The 17872-nt window shown below is 38.0% G+C and overlaps 1 protein-coding gene and 1 long non-coding RNA gene across 2 annotated transcripts; one reads left to right on the top strand and one right to left on the bottom strand.

Moving 5' to 3' along the window:
• The first annotated feature begins 16 nt into the window (after positions 1-16).
• Positions 17-3964, top strand: LOC141789608 (uncharacterized). The gene is made up of 3 exons (XR_012598221.1): positions 17-144; positions 3201-3452; positions 3883-3964. It is a non-coding gene; the product is annotated as an uncharacterized LOC141789608 (long non-coding RNA).
• On the bottom strand, positions 2759-4650 carry LOC141789607 (claudin-19). The gene is made up of 4 exons (XM_074669105.1): positions 4446-4650; positions 3867-4031; positions 3467-3545; positions 2759-3383 (listed from the first exon to the last, which is right to left on the bottom strand). The coding sequence occupies exons 1-4, from the start codon at positions 4648-4650 to the stop codon at positions 3197-3199; spliced, it is 636 nt and encodes a 211-aa protein (XP_074525206.1). The 3' UTR covers positions 2759-3196.
• Positions 4651-17872: the final 13222 nt, after the last annotated feature.

Genomic DNA, 17872 nt, shown 5'->3' with positions numbered 1-17872 from the left:
TCCGGCTCCGCTAACTCCTCCCCTCAAAGAGATGAATGGGCAGAGAACAATTACGGAGCGCGCTCCTTACAGGCTGCTGGAGCAGGCGTGAGGGGGGCGGCGGGGTCCTTCAAGTGGTCTTACTGGTCATCACAAACACAAACGGTAAGACTCTAACTTTTCACCTCGGGAAAATGTGCTCAAAAGACAGTCAAAGGGTCCTGGCCCCAGTTTATTTTTCTTTTAAAAGTAGTAGAAAAAGGAGGATCAGAGGACACATCAGAGGGAAAGACAGGGTACCGCATGGGGCAGGGGAGCGACTAAAGTACTGCCTGAAAAATAAGCAGAAAGCTCCAAAAAGATGTCGTCTTTCATCACTTTACAACACTTTCCACTCAATTCCTGTTAGATATTGATAGTAAATTAATAAAATGAAAGATATTTGTGTTGTCTTGCAGATATTCAGTACAAAATTCACAATTTACAGCTTGCTGCCTAATTTTCTACATGTAAATATCCTACCTTGAGGAAGAATCATTTTGTTTTTCTAGTGAAGTGTGGGCACCAAGACGCGTTCAGAAATGTCTACTTGAAAGTAAATGTCTCCCTCTAGAGGAATTTTCTTTCTTAGATGATTCAGATGTCTCAAGAGGATTAGGAAACTGAAAAAAAGATTAGTCAGAATTCTGACTTTTTTCCTCAGAATTCAGATTTTAGTCTCAGAATTCTGACTTTTTTTTTTCTTTTTTTCAGAAAAAAATAGTAATAAAAAAATGGACGTTTTTTTTTTTTCCAGTGGCCCAATCCTCTACCATAGAGACAGGTATATTGAAGCATAAAATATAAAATGCATCTAAATAAGCCAAATATTGATTAAAGCATACTAAAGTCTCTGTTTCAGCTGAAGTGTAAATGTCCCACACACCTTAAAAAGCACAAGCGACCAGAAGGTGGCAGTAAAACATGATTTATTTTTGCAGAGAAATTCAACTTTCTAGCAACACATTGAGGGAAATTAAAGCACGCTTTCATTTACAGACCAATGAGCATTCTAAATGTCTAAAAGAAAAAAGTACCCTTGTTTTGTAAACTCAGTGGCAATAAAAAATGATTACATTCAATGAAGGGCTGTTTTACAAAAGTGTTTTCTTGTTTCTCTTTCCCTTGATCATTTCTGGATTGTGAGTCAGGCAGAGAAACTTAAAAGACTCCAAATGAAGAAAAAAGTAAGCATTGAAGTTAAGCATTAAAAGTAAATGCTTGACTTCATTATATACAAAAACAAATTGAGGACATCACGCCAGTGTGTTTAATATTCAAAAAAAGGACATCAGAAAAAAAATGACTTTTTAGTACCTCAAGAAGGTATGTACCAGCCATTGTCATTAGATATTGATTATAAAACTAAACATTTTCCTTCTTTCCTTCAATTTTCAAGTTTCACTTCTGTTTTAGTTGTTGAGGAAATGTTTGGAGCAATGAGTCAGTCCATTAGTTTACTTCCGCTCAGAATCCAGCAGTCTCCTGACATTTGTTGTGTATGACATTAAAAAAGGAGGTCATTTTGTCTTACACCATCTATTGAGGTCCTTTTTTTGGAGATGGTGACAGAAACACTTAACCCTGCATTGTTACTTTTATTCATATATGTTCAGGTCCTCCTGTGTTTGTGTCATCTAAATTTTTCACCATATGAAGTATCCAGCAATCATGAGTCACTCTTTCCTGTAACTTACTGTGTTTATTATGAATAGTTTAGCACACCTTTCAGCAGTTCCTCCACCCCAACATTTCCCATCATAGTGATTCAAATCTTGGTTCAACAGAAAACCTTTAGACACTTATGATTCAATGCTCTTCTCTCTGAATGCACCATAGTAGCAGCTGCGATAAAAGATGCAAGTGAACACTGTATTTAGAGGGTCAGATGACAGCAGATATCACAGGAAGGAAACTGTTTTTGTGTCAGGAAAGCCTCTAATTACTGGAGTAGATTTGGCTTTTTTAGGACAACAGGACCTGATACACTTACAGACTGCAAACATTGCATAGCTTTTTATATGCCATGTAGCTTTTAGTGAACTAAAACAGATTTAATAAAGGTAAAAAAGTTTACAATTACACTGCACATTTGCTGAACTTAAGTAAGGATTTAATCACTTTACAAGTGGAAACAAATTTAAGTTAAAATACTTCATTTCAAAATGCCTTTAATAACATCACATAGACTAATTTATTGAAGTTGTTTCTCCTTTTGTTCCTCTTTAGTGCTGCTCTTTTTTAAAAAAGGAAAACATTACTATAGTGTCCCTTAAAGACGTCATCCAAAACAAATTAAAATACTGCGGCTGCATTCAGTTCTGTGGTACTTTTACTGCAGTAATCCATTTTACTCTTTTCCCTCTATCACACATTACATTACATTACATATTCAGCCTACATTTTGTCACAACATACCTCAAATGGACTACATTTGCAATACTCGGAATAGTTTTGAAATATTTTTAAAGATGGACTTGAAATTTTGATCTCAGGACTTTTTTTTTTTTTTTTTTTTTTAAATCACTGTGACAAAGAACTGAACACAAATAAACCAAATGCATATTGAACAAATTCATTTTATTTCTTCTTCAAATATATACACGTTAGGTAAGGGTACACAACCACAGAATGTGTCACATACAAAAAACAAAGTACATTAAAATGCAGTACAAAAAATATTTGAGTCACATATTTACATCACGGATCGATCTACATCAGTATGAATCTAAAGGGGGTAAATAGGATGATTGTTCTGGAAAATAAACTTTAAAAAAAAGTGATGTCTAAACCTAATGCCTGCACCATAATGTCACACGAGTACTACTTAACCTTTTGTGAGATCATGATCTCATACCAACATATAAAAACGTCAAAGTACACTCAGTGTGAAACACATATTTAGACCTGAAACAACAGATAATATGTAATATGACTTAGTGAAGTGAACTTATAGTTTATGCTGGCTTTAAATTTCTCTACTTTTCATTATGGTGGGGTTTATAGTCAGTACACACAGCCTGGGTTTGTGTGTAGTCCTGATCCTGGATCCTGACTTGCTGTACAGTAGGTAGTTATCCCACAGTGGGACAGTTCATTGTCACAGAGACTCATCCAGCTCCAGCTGATAAGTTGCTGCTGGACTGAGGTTGATTCTGCTCCTCTTTTCTTCTCCCCTCTAGACGTAGTTAGATTTAGGGTTACTGCTGGTACTGGTGCTGGTGCTGCTCGGGAGAAGGTGGTTTACACTTATGGACTCTGAGGATTCTGACCGGGAGCACCGCCGACAGCCAAGGAAAGCACCGCCTGCTATGGAGAGGAGGCTCCCAGCCCAGCTGACATACACTGCCGTACCAAACTCGAAGCTGTGCAGAAAAGATGAACATTTTCATGGACATGTGCAGAATGAAATGCCAGCTCATCACACTATTTAGGTATGTATGCGTACCTTTCAAGGCGATGGGCACCGTGGAATTTGTGAACAATCTTGCTGACATACCAGGAGGTTATGCCAACAGACAACAAACCTGGTCCAGAGAACACATCATATCTTAAATCAGAGATGTCTTCTAAAATATTACATTTATACACATTGTTTTGAATCCACTTTCATGCTTTACATTTTGCAAACTGTTTGGGTTTAAAATATTATTTGATGGTGAAAATTTAAATACATTTCCATGTTGTTGAAATATTAAAAAGAAAAAAAATAAAGCATCTTTAATTAGCCCAACCTCTCTTTTTTTCTGCCTTTGTTTTTGTCTTATATTAGTCTCAAAAGAGTCAGTGACTGTTTTGGATTAGACTGGTTGTCAGAAATGAAAAGATTATTGGTTTAACTAACACACCTGCAATAATGAACAGGATTCCCCCGATCATGGCTGTGATGGACTTGCTGTCTGGCTTCCCGTCCATGAAGTGTGTACACTTCATCCCCACTGTGGAGACCAGCAGAGCCACGGCAGAGAACAAGATGCTGAGCAGCATCACAGCTCGGGTAGCTTGGACTTCAGCTGGAGAAAATCAGGAAAAATCAATAGATTAAAAAAAGGTTTATTTCCTCAGTCTTAGCTTGTGACAGATTACAGCAATATCCTTACTTCTCTCAAATAAAAAAAAATTACCAGTTTCTGGAATTGAATCTTTATTAACTTATCTGACTTTTCCCTGGTGCACTGCATTGAATTTAATGTTTAACTTTCAATAATTAAAAATATATTTGAACTTCAAAAGTTATAACTGTAAAAGGACTTTGCAAGAAAAATAAATTTCTTTTTACTTTTAGCATTCCTTGTACAATCATCAGACAGGCGTCAGAGGAGGTCAATCCACAGTTAAGCTAATATTAGTAACTTATCCTGAGTGGAAGGTATCTCAACAGGCAGTGTCTGGTTTTCAGAGCAGATGCAGATGTGATAAAAACCTACTTGGCAGCTTGAGAACCGACTGGTGGAATTCACAGGTTGTTCTCTCCGCTGATCCGCTGCAGCTCATCCATAACCCCTCATAGATGCGGTACGACTTGCCCTGAGACTGTTTCTTCCACTGAACCATGAAAGTTGCGGCAACAGTAGCAGCGAGACCGACCAGAGAGAGGAAGAAACCGAGCAGCTGCATTCCTGAGCTGGCCATCGTGTCCAGATGTTGAGGGCAGGAGAGTTCAATGAAGCTTCAAGAAGTTTAATAATGCAGTAAAGACGTAAATCACTGAGCGATCAGCAGTTGTAGATGGACACAGTGACTGATGCAAAGTGATGTCCGTTTATATTCCTCCTCACAGCTCCTCAGACCGTTATACGTGCTCCCTGCTGCAGCCTCTATTTAAAGTCAAGGCGAGTGACGCATTGGGAGGTCTCTGCTCAACCTGCAGCTGATAACATGAGGAGTTGTGTTTTCTTGTGGAGTCATGCCAGGCTAATTCACAGATTCTAGTAAATAAGGGGGTGCTATTGATGAGAAAACGTGTGACATGACACATTACCTCACAGGCTGTCCTTCCTCCGTCTGTGTTTCTACTGGACGTGCAACGTTGCATCAACATTTCTTGTGACAGAAACAGGCTAGAATATACTAACCAGCTATTTCATGTCTGTCACCATGGGATAAATTAAACAGAAAACACGAGCAGTGATCAGTCTGAATAAATTTATACAGTTTAACCAACTTCATGTAACTGTATCCCTACATTAATTGCTTTTTTTCTCAGGACTCCCATACTGATAACTTGGAGTTGGTGTACTGACTGCTCCCAGATTCAGAATAGAATAGAATAGAATAGAATAGAATAGAACTTTATTGTCATTGTAGCAAGTACAACGAAATTGAAGTCACAACAGCAATCAGGAAAACAAAAGTAAGAAAGTGTATAGAAAGTGCAAAAAGGTCCATAAGAAAACAGATGATGACAGCTGGTCCATCATTCTCCAGTTCAGCCAGCCTCCACCTCCACAGGGTCCAGGACTGAGCTTCTTCAGTCATGCTCCATTTCTGTCTCCTAGATCCTGTCTGCTCACAGCAGGTGAAGCTCTTCCAATGTGGCGTTGGTGTCTGATGTTAGCTCTGTTAGCCATGTCTGTGAATAGCATGATGCTACTCTGCCTTCTGGTATTCCCTCTGTTGCTGGGTTAGCATAGCTACCTCGTTAACCTTATTGGAGATAGATCTTACATTCCCAATAACGATGGATGGAAGGACAGGTCAATGACGTCAATTCTTAGCTCACACCTGAGAACCAGCACGTCATCCTCACCTCCTTCTCCTCAGCTTGTGGGTAACATCAGGCCTTACACCAGTTAGCATTGACATGCTACAGGCTGCTAACAGCTGCATTCACATGTAAACAGTGCAGCCATGGTTACATGTAGGATCTCCAGACAAACACAGGAGAAAAAGTAGTAAAAATATCACTGAAGCCACAAAAAGTTTGGTGTCCATGATCAACAAATGAGCCATACAAAGTAATGATCCACTCCAAATACAAATATTACTAAAAAATTACAAGAAACGGACAAAGAAGAGAGAGCTGCTGCAAAAGCCAGCCATAGCCAACAGGGCAACAGAGGAGGACTCAGATTTATTTAAAGGGTAGACTTAATTCTTTTTCTTCTTCTTCTTTTTTTAAATACAAGACTCTAAAATTGAGTTTCTCACAATGGATACTGTGTATATTCACCAGCAGGCACATTGATGTGTGGCCTCTTTCAGCAAAACTACCCACTAGGATGCTGAAAGGGTTGGGGTAACTTACACCTCAGCTAATGTGACTCTTTTCTTCCTTTATATATATTTTTTCTGGTAAAAAAAAAATTCACTAAGTACTGCTAATTTAGACATTTTAATGAAATGTGTGAAAGTATTGCACATTGAAACTGATGTTTCTTCATGAAAACCCACTTGATGGGAACAAACCAACTAAAATGCACATGGGGTAGTGATTTCCTGGTACTGACAGCGATCCATTTATTCCTTTTTACCACAGTGGGTTGGTATTCTATTGGTTGTCATGTGTTGGAATGAACTGCAAGGCTAGGACAAATCGTTTGTCCCTTTCAAACTAACACCACATACCTTGGCCATACAGAGATAATGAACAGTCAGTCACTATCATTTTTTAGGTAGGAATACAATAAGTTGTGCTGCAAGAGAAACTTACCTGCGGTTCAACTTTATGGGCCCATAGGTGCTGAGTATGTTATGATGGATCAATAATGGTTGGGCTGAGCTTAATGCAATTGACTCTGATGAATAGTTTCAATTTACATGTCAAAAACAGATAAAGACAACAAAGAAAAATAGTAAATATCAAATAAAAGAGGCATCCTTTCACTCAAAGAAGCAAAACCACACACGCTTAATTGTCATTCCTTTCTGCAGCAATTTACAACAGCTAGAGTGTGTTTACTTGAACAAGCAGAGTTCATTATACCCAGACAATTACCAACTGATTTGACCATATTTGGTACAGGGGATGCCAGTCTGTAAACACTTGGCATTTGTCTCTTAGATTGGATCAGTGTCCACCCTTTCCTGAAATAAACCTCCTTCAAAATATTTGCCCCACTTTAAGTCAGAGCTTAAATCACAGCAACGCTGGTTGTGTTTGATATCCCCTACAACAATAATTTCTTGAATCACATTGTTTGATACCTATTCTTTAAAAGTCCTGCTCCAGGCACTCAGTTGCTTACGAATTCCCATATGAACGTGTATGCTGAAGCCGAGCCAGATGGTGTCTGACAATATCAGGAAAAGTTTCATAATTTCCCTGCGATGTTCTATTGTTTCTGGTCGACGCAAGGCCAAACCATCCTACTTAAATGCCCAGGAAAGAAATCAAATCAGACAGCAGCAAAACTCCATTCAGTGACAGTCATTTGCACGTGAACCTGAAGAAAAAACATGTAGCCTCTCATCCTGCCCCCCTATACCCCAGTGATTGAAAACCTGAGTCACATCCTGAGAGGATCACGTGGAAATGAAATTATAATTGAAGTGATTCTGAAACATTTACTGATAGAGGGCAGAAAAAGGTTAAAGCGACTTTGTATCTAATATTTTGTTAATGTGAGGTAATGATGAGACCTTAAGAGGATTTTTTTTGTCTGCAGACTATTGTTTGGCACGGAGAGGCATATCTAGCTTTAAATCTGCCTCCAGGTCCTTTGAGAGATGACTTTTATAATTCATTATTTTGAATAGTTGTCTCAACAACTCGATTAAAATGAAAAGACTGTTTTATTAGCAATTATTATGGGACGGACTGTGTTTAGTCTTTTAACCTGTGTACAATTACCGTTAAAGGTGGTTTTCATGTACACTAATCTTAATGAAATTAATAGCACATGTGAGAAAGTGGATTATTTGCACTTGTTTTGGACCACAGGTTCAAAGTCATGGTCCTGACAACTGCAAACATTTCTTTGATTCTCACAGAACAAAGCCGAGTTTCATAAATCAGGATATTTTTGTAAACCACGGGGGCGTGACATACCATGTGTCAATGGTATTGTGCGTAGAAACTCACAACCCAAAATATATTACACCCCTACACTTCCCTCTGAACAGCCTAAAAATAGAGATGTTTTCTGTCACCCTCAGCACAGCAAATGTGTCATTAAAATCGGATACGATGACAAAGTTCTCTGTAGTTGTGTAGGATGTAAACATCAATATGACACATGTTGTCAGGGGTCATCACATATTACACCTTTAGTTGGTAATCATGACAATAACTCAGAAGCTTTCTCATTAGATACATCCACTCCCTATGGGCAGTCACAAAGTCACACAGATCGTGATGAAGATGCTTGGGAAAAAATCCAAAGTGACAACCAGGGTCTCAGATACATACTGTAAGTGGCATTCAGTAGTCAAAGTTCTGTGAAACACAAAAGTTGACATTTTTTACTGTTTTTTTTTTTTTTAATATGAAAAAGCATGGTATGTTGCTTGTGCGATAATCAAGAAACATGTTTATGATAATAATAATTAGTGGTTCACAGTATGTTTTCTGAAGCCAATATGGTATACCACTCCTCCTGACCCATACTGATGTGATTACTAGTATTAGCTTTACATTTTCCATTTCCAAATGGGAAGTTTGTGAATTGAAAAAGCTACAATTTAAAGGACAAAGTTGATGCTCTTGAAAACGTTTTTTTCTTTTTTTTTTTTTCTTTTTGTTTGTTTGTATTTGACGTGTGGTTGTAGGAGGTACACGTCATTAGGAAGTGCATTAGCCACGGGGGATGCGGGTGAACTTGGCCCCTTTGTTGAAAACACGGCATGAGAACCTGAACGGAAGCCAAGCTATCAACTGCCAGCTCTGCCACACAATTCATCTAATTTAACCGACTCAAACCCAGGAACTATTCTTCGGATAAGTGTATATATTACTAATTTTTAACATAAAGAACTGTAGGGTTCACAACAGTAGGAACAATTGATGGTAAGAAAATTGATGAGACTTGCAGCGTTTCTCTTTCTGACAACTTGTTTTCACTGAGAAGAACAGCTCAGTCCCAATGGCCAGGTGCCAGTCTCAAGAGCAGCGGGATCCCCACCACTTGAAACACCTGAGTTAACACTGAAACATGCTTTGAAATATTTCAGCTCAAAAACATGCTTAAGTACATATCTTTTTTTTCCCATTTCTATACTGAGTTACTCAATCTTTGAAATTTAAGCCCTAAACTGGAGTCTACTGTCTGACCACTTGAGGCTGAATCTAAAAGCCAGTTCATTACCATCAGGCTCCAACTTCACAACAAAATCCAACATGTTAACAGCCAGGTACAAAAAAGAGGTTAAGATCCATTAGTAAATTAAACTTCACAAGTTTTTTCTTTCAGTACCTCACTTTTTTAAAGTTACAGTGAGGCTTAAAATAACGCACATTCAAGTTACTGTCAACACCTTTTTTTTCTTGGGGTCACTAAGTGAAAGTGACGAAGCCTTCACACACACAAACAACCCTTGAATAGACCATAAAAAACAAAGACACTGCCAGTTAATCAAGTCTTTATCAAAAATCAGCAGTTTCCGCTGATAAAATAAATGTCTGGGTGAAATAAAATGTGGAAATAAAACGATTAAACTGGCTGAAAGTGTTAATGAGGTGCTTAAAAAAGGCTGTGCAGGTTGTTTTTCTCAGGGAACAGCTCCTCTGAGATGAGTTGTAAACTCTTGTTTTTCAGTTCAAACTGTAGGAAAAGTCTTTTATGATAGTGTGGTGTTATGTTCTGCATAATATGTGTGAGGGAAAAATACATTATGTAAAACAATTAAAAAAATCACATCCTTGGTTAAGAAAAAAAGTAATAGAACAAATAGATCAAACTTTTTCCTTAAAATACTGCTGGATAACAGGAACAGAAGATGCTGATTAAATGGCTCAACCAATTTAAAATGACAACATTTTACTTAAGGGATACTCAACTCAGAGCATTTAAAGAGTACACGAGTATCCACTTGCTGCTGTAAACTTAAAAACAACACAGACACATGACCTCCCTTTTAATTGAAAGGTTACCACCGGTTTGTTGTAGAACATCAAATCGTTTTATACAAGATAAAGATGGAGGTCTCATCTATCTGACTGTCTGACCTCAAGAGATCTGTGTTGGCAGCTGTCTAACACAACTTCATTATTCTATCCATCATTGCACGGGAGGAGGAAGTAAACATCGAGGAGGAGCCACGCTGTAATCTCACTTCTGGGAATAACAACCAGCCATCCTAGTAAATTACACCCGAACATTTATAAAGTCGAGTAAAAAAGGACGGAAGCAAAACTAGGTTAAAGTGCTTGTTCTGTTTCTTAATTTGACATAAGTTCATTTTGTCTCAATTTCTGAAGAATGTGGCACAAGGTTGGGTCTTCATTGCACACAGTGGACACAATTTTGTCAAAGTAAGCAAATCAGAGAACTCATTAAACACTGACCTACATCAGCAGGAACAGCAGAGCCTCAGCTCCACAACATGCAGAGGGATGCTGAGAATTCATCAAAGATGCCATCTAGTGGCTGCTCTGAGCAGTCCAAGTACCTGGAGCAGATGTCACTGAGGACACAGAGACAACACTCACAGTTCCTGATCCCTGACAGAAGACTAGTTTGGATCCCAAACATTTCTATGGACCTGCTCCATTATGTTACTGCACTATAGCCACCCAGTTACAATGAAAACATAATGAAACTTTAAGAGCAAGTCACTGACAGAAAAGAAAGCTGCTGTTGACTCAAACTTTTCATATAAAACATAGTTGCATAGCAGCTTGATAAATTACAACTGCATCTTTGCAGAGCTGAAGTTTAGCAGTATGATTATTCCAAAGTGTTATCATGAAAAAGAAAAAACATCTGATAAGTCTGTTTTATTTACTTCATATTTTTTGTTTCAGATTAATTCAAACACCAGTGTGCCATAATTTCATTCTTATTTTTTCATTTACTCTCATATGTGTTTAAGTCACTGGACTATTTAGTCAAGAGAATGAGAGTCAGTTAAACTTAAACACACAGTGAATGTGTGACTGGTGAAACACAGGTGTGACCCGTAACAACACTAAAAATGACTTCAACCCATGAGGTGCGTTTCACTGCCAGAGCTCAGGTTCTCCATGTCGTCTCATGCTTTTAATGTAATATCATTTCCTGCTGGGAGGTTTTTGTTTTCTTGTATTTCTGCTGCAACTCCTGAATTTCCCCTCAGAGATAGATAAAGCATATTCTATTCTATTTTATTCTATTCTATTCTATTCTATTCTATTCTATTCTATTCTAAAAACACGAAACACGCACACACACACACACACACACACACACACACACACACACACACACACACACACACACACACACACACACACACACACACACACACACACACACACACACACACACACACTGAAATGCTAACTTTCACACATAGTTATATTGAAGGAGTTTTTCCTTATTATATCAATTACTTACAATACAGATTCAAAGATTACAGGATGCTATTGTGTACATCATACTTGAAGTCAAACAAAAAGTGGATTTGAATAATTGACCACATAATTACAGATTTTTTTCATGGCTCCTTGTGTCCCTTTTTTTTTTCTTTTTGAATGAGTTCTCCACAAAAGAGTAAAGCTAAGAAAAATAATCTGAAGTATTTATACATTGAAACATAAACTAACTGTATCTGCAAGTAAAACTATATCATGGTTTATATTAAATGTCACCAAATAGTCCTTATTTAATTTAATTTCATGATTATCATTGAGCTTTTTAACATAATTTAAAAGACACATACTATAAAACATTTTTCTTGTAAAATACTGGTAAAATACTAGCAGCAGGGATGGCCAGTAATTTTCTGTTATTTTACAGTGCATGGACCGTAATTTTATTTTTGCAGTGTGATACTGCATATTAGATTACAGTATATGATTGCAAAATAACAATAAAGTACTCATGACCCTGCTGCCAGTATCACAGATAACGCAATGAATTTAAGATCCTGCTATACTTGGTACGTCATGCTGAAGGCACATGCTGTCTGCGCTTCAGAGCTCAGGCTGACAGTCTGTGCTCCAATTAAATGACTGCCCCAATAGTGTATTTTTTTTATTTATTTAACTAATAAAAAAAATAAAAAATTGGGTTTCACGGTTACAAAATGCTGTCACTGAAAAATGAATATGCCGTAAAGTAACTGTAAAATACTGGCAGCAGAGGTTGCCAGTAGTTTAGTGTTATTTTAAAGTAAATTTTTTTGCAATGCTGTATTTAAACATAACAGGATTTAACCCTTGAATTTTCCTTATAAATTTACAGAGATTTGTCACAATGCATATTCTGCACTGTCTCTTTAAGGTTGCTCAGGCTGACACTGTTTGGACCATAAAGTGTCACATTAGTTTGATGTACTCTTGCCCTTCATGATGAAAGGACAACGTAGGTGTCACAACGTATGGCCACGACCACGGTCACGTTACACAGCAAAAGTTGTCCAGTGCTCTTCCTAGTATAGCCCTAAAGTTTAGTTAGATTAAGATTTTAGTTAATGCTGTCAATGTTTTACTGTAAAGAAGAGGTACACTACAAACTGCAAAGTTATTAAACATCTGTACACTGATGCCCTAAGCCCGCAACAATGATGACTAAACTGTGACTTACCCTCAGCACCCCAAGTTGGCCAAGCAAGGTGTTTTGGCGGGAACTTTTACATAGATAACCATCAAAACGCCAAATGCCATGAAGGAAGCAGATCCTAATTTATGTGCTCTTTATTATCCCTTGCTAAAAATGTCCAGTGAATGGCGTAATGCTACAGCCTGAATTAAACTACAAAACTTCCTTGTAAATTTATAAACTCATTCAAGTTAACAGTTAGTGATGGGTTCTGGTTGATCACGTTTTCAGCATCGATCAACTGGTTAAGCAGACTTTATTTGAATTACTACATGAAAGCACTTATGAAAACTACTTTTAGGCTATACACCTAACCCTAACCCTATACACTTAGAATAACTCAAAACTAACAAATGTTCAAGCTCTATCGCTTTATGCATTTCGTAACCAAAAATCTGGGGAGGGGAAAAAATGATATGTAGCCTAGTAGCCTAGCCTAGTTTTGTCCGCCCTGGATGGAAGATGATGGCAATCAAAGAAACTACTTGTAAATAATGCAGCTCTAAATGCTGTTAGTTAGTCAACTGATTTGTCTGATGGTGTCAGAAAAGATGAAACATTAAGGCACCAGATACTGGACATTTTGATAAACACAAGGCTATGGACATACTGGCATTTAAAAATTGGTATAGCACTCTGGAACATGGTTACATCAAATGTGTCAAGAAATAAGAGCTCCTTTTCAAAGTCCTGTAAGCTTATTGTTAGATCAGGTAGGAGGTTAAACCTCCATGGAGTGATTTCTTACAGTAGATATTTTAAATGATCATGGTTTTGATGATTTGGTAGTAAAATCAAATTTTATTTATTTATTTTTATCCATCTTTTTGAACGTATTTCCTAATGTCATTGAAAGAGGCTTACGGAGCAAAGCTTTGATGACTAAAGATAACTGAAAGCCAAGACAGTGAGGGCCCACACCCTAAGTGTTATAAAAACAGTCTAACTTCAAAGTAGTCACTTAGTAACGCTGCTATTCAGATGCTTGATCATGTAAGTGATATTGAAGACCTGCCTTTTTAGGTCGTCTTCTTTCACCAGATGACAAGCTGATCAATATCCTAAAATAAATTCAGTTCAACCTGTGTTCCTTTGTGCATGCTTAAACAAAGCACCTGAGGATTGCCCTGGCATGCATACAAGGGTGACTCCCTGCTCACTTGGGCCTAGGTGGTGCTGTAAACCAGTCCGATGTCATTCCTACATCAGGCACAGCACAGAGCGCCTGGGGCCAAACGGCCTGCCTAATTTTTACACCTCATGATGGGAATGTTTGCTTTTGTCCACATGCCAGGAGTTCAACCTTTGAAATGTGACAGACACTCCTCAGACTGTGAGGGTGTAATTCTTTGATTGGTAATGTTCTCATAAGATGTTTAAAGTCAGGGTGAATGAACACGGTGAATGTGCGATTTGCATATATCTACACATTAAAAGCAATTAGTTTGACATCCTTTGAAACTACATGGTTAGTCAGGGATTTGAGGTTCCCTAATGTAGTCTATGGAGCGTCAGAACATCAGCAAATGTAAACATGTTTGAGCTTCAAGTTAATTCTCAGTAACACAGCAGTTTTTGGTGTTTTTAAAAAGTATGAAGGTGCAGCACCGGACAAATCTCTACTGGTGCAGCTCTGTCTGTCAGATTAAAACTTGACAGAAGAGAGTATTAGTGCTTGGATTAAAGCGTAAAATGAAATGTGGCATGTAAATCAGCTTATTGATGGCAAAAGAAGCCATGTAACACTGAGTAAACTCACTGATTGATTCTCCTACAGTTTCACACTTTAATCTGAACCTTTTGCATAGACTTCCTCACATTAAAAAGAGCTTGACGTTTCTCTGTTCGGGGTTGGATCAGTTTAAAGTCTACAGAAAATACTTCTCTGACCACTTCTACCGGTTTTTCCTGAAGATGTGCCTCAGGCTCTATCAGGCTGAGAGGGAAAAAAGCATGCAACGCACTGGATAAAAGATGTCTGGCACTTCTTCTTTTACAGAAACTATCAAAGAGTGTTTACTTTCTGTCTATCAGAGGGATTTACATCTTGATAAAGACCTGAATAGACCAGAGCAGTGAGTTGTAGGTAGGCAGGTAGTACGCTCTCTCTCACTCTCTCTGCCTGTGTTTATGCGTGTGTGTGAGTGTGTGTCTTCATCTAATAAGTGGGTGTGTCTTCGTGTCCCAACACGGCGTGCTCTACTTGATAGACAGCTGCACTCACCTTTTTTACCTGCCAGGTGAGACACGAAAAAACAGAGAGTACTCGTGAATTAATTGCACTCGGTCATTGAACGCAGCAGCTGCTTGATCAGTCCGAGGCCTCTGGAGTGATTGGATGACACCGGCATGGACAGGTGGGTTCACTTACCTGTATACACTTAATGTTTAGTTAGGCCTGAGCTGTTATGTAACAATGTTAATGAGAAGCTGCAGTGTAGATTCGTACCTTCTTGTTCTTTTTCAGCTTTCAGAGCAGACACCTGTTGCGGCTGGCCTGTGACTGTCTGTTCACTCATAGCTTAGCTGAATTAACAAACAAGTATCAGCCTGAACATGAATCAATATTTGCTTGCAGTGTTGAGCTGCTGCATTATTGTGTATTTTGTCATTAGGCCAGTTAGGAATGATTAAGATCAAAGCATTATTAACGCCTGTCCTAATGAATGAAACACTTTTCCCACCAGCACTGAAATATATGTTACTTGAACTCTCGTCTCTCTTTACAGGATGATCATTTCACAGCTTTTATGTTACCCACTCAGCTGGAAACTTTGCCTGGGAATTTGTTTGCACAAAAATTTCAGTCATTGTTTCTGGTCGTGTGTGTGATGTGCATTGAAAGGCTAGACAGAGGTACCAGAATGGATTTTTGGGAGTGTTATTCCAAAGAAAATGGAGAATGATTTGACTCTGCTTTTGAAAAATCTTGTTTGTAAAGGATAAGGGAAGATAAATGGATGAAACCCTGCAGAAGTTCTCACTTTTTGTTAGAGGTTGAAACTGGAAATTAAAAGCTGTCTCATGATAATGCTAGCCTTCATTCTTGGCAGTCTTTTTGGATGCATAGGATATCCAGACATAGTCTCATTGCAAGAGCAGATGATTGAATGATTACAAAAGTCACCAAGACTGAGTCAGATCTCCTGTCTGTTTTCAAAACTTGAATCTCTCTCCTGTGGCAGTAGCAGCAGCAGCCATGTTTTGGGTTATTAAAGAGGTAAAGCTTGCAGTAGTTTGGTTGTGACATATCCCAGTGAGGGCATGGCAGTAGTGTTACCACATGCAGATGAAACATCACTATGTCAGGTATGTTGGTGAACCAGCTCCACTCAGCCGTTGTCAGATGCTGGGTGTAACTCTGTACTTTGTGGCATGATTTATTAGAAATGCTGACAATAAAAGCTTTCCCTCACAAGGAAATAATTAGAGAAAAAAATACACTGAGTACAAGGTAGAGATGTGATGCCAAGGCAGAAAGAGAAACTTTGTCTAGATGTTTGTTTTTTAAAAACATTAAATCTATATGGTAACAAGTATAGCAAGTTGATTAATACAAACTTCTGTGTTCTGCAAAACTTACTATGAATAAATCATCAACTATTTACTAAGCTGCAACTGTTCAATGTTTTCTTGTCCAAGTTTACACTTTGTGTTGTCTGTTGAGTTGCACAGTTACCATGGAGAGTGTCATACTAATATGATATAACCCCCAGTTTAAAAGTGTCACTAGATGTAACTTTTGTTGAGAAAAGTCTCTCAAGGTGAGCAGGTCAGTGGCTGGAGGGAGAGGAAGGAGCTGAAGAAGGAAGGAGTTAAAAATAGTTCACCTAAAAGTATTTTCTGTCACATAGGGGTCGTAAACCTGCTCGAGTCATGGGTTGTCTTTGTCTTTGTGGTGAGATCATGTTTAGAAATTAAAGCTACAAAAAAACAAACAAAAAAAAAACATCTAAATGTATGTTCAAAGGGTGATACATCTTAAACTTTCACTACTGTGTGAAACAGTTTATTCTGTTGAGCCATGCGTTTCTCTGGGCTAACTGTGACTTGATGAACACTCACACACACGAATGAAATGCTGATACAGTTTATTACATTTTGAGATGCAATAGGTAAAAGCAACTTGTTAATTCATTTCACTTAAAAAAAGTTCTGTTACATTAAGTGCCAACACATACAGTATGTGCTGATTCATGATTGGTAGATTGCATACAAGCCCTGGATTAAAACAAATAAAACCCCCATAATGTTCAATGGAGACAGCACTTGATTCCAAAAGTAATATCTGATGCACAACATCCACAAATACACAAAGACACATCCTGATCAATTTTAGACTTTTTTTTCCTATAGTCAGCATGTCCACAAGGTGGCGCTCCCACCAAAGAATAAATTATGAATCCAGCTTTTGGGGTGTGGTAGCTCTGCTACAACCAAAACTACTCTAAGCTTTTCCACTTTAAGTCCCTGAAAACATTAAAAACATATGGCACAATTTTCATTCGGTCAACAGCACATCATCATATAATCCAACTACTCCTGCAGACTCCTCAGCAACCCATACACCTCACACCTGACCTGGGCACATGAACTGAAAGTTGTAATAACTGAGCAGGGACAGGATCAATTTGGTAGCTGAATTATACAAAGTCAGCAACATTAAATACAACAGGAGGACCTAGAAGCAGCACTTAATGTTAAAAGTTTAACTCTCTTTCTGGCCCCACAAATATGAATGTGCTTTGTTTTCCTTTTCACCCTTATTCAATATGAACAAAAATAATGGATTCTGGAGCTGTAACAACACTAAAATAGGTCCCTTTCAAAGTTAAGTTCATTCACATCCAACCCTGTGAATGATTTCCCTCCATCCAGATCTCTGCTCTGCTGTAAGACTGTTTGCATTTGCAGGCAGGATGTAATGTCTGCCTTGAGTTTGAGACAAAGAGAAGAGGACCGGAAGTGAGAGCAGGAAAACTCAGGGGATTGGAAATTAAAGACACAATCCAAGGAAAGACTGACAATAGATATAAAAACAAAGTATAAGGCTCCCTTTTTCTGAAGAGGATAACCAGTAGGAAAAAGATACAGGGACTTAAGAGAGACTCTTATATTGTCCACAACAGAGAACAGGATTTGGTTCAACAAGTAAAAAAAAAGAACTTAAATAA

The sequence above is a fragment of the Halichoeres trimaculatus genome, unplaced genomic scaffold (genome assembly GCF_033239565.1).
Source record: "Halichoeres trimaculatus isolate MK-OKI-2021-1 unplaced genomic scaffold, fHalTri1.1 fHalTri1_scaffold_4, whole genome shotgun sequence".
NCBI classification, from domain to species: domain Eukaryota; kingdom Metazoa; phylum Chordata; class Actinopteri; order Labriformes; family Labridae; genus Halichoeres; species Halichoeres trimaculatus.
Note: the sequence above shows the minus strand (reverse complement) of the source record. Positions and strands in the feature narration are given on the sequence as shown.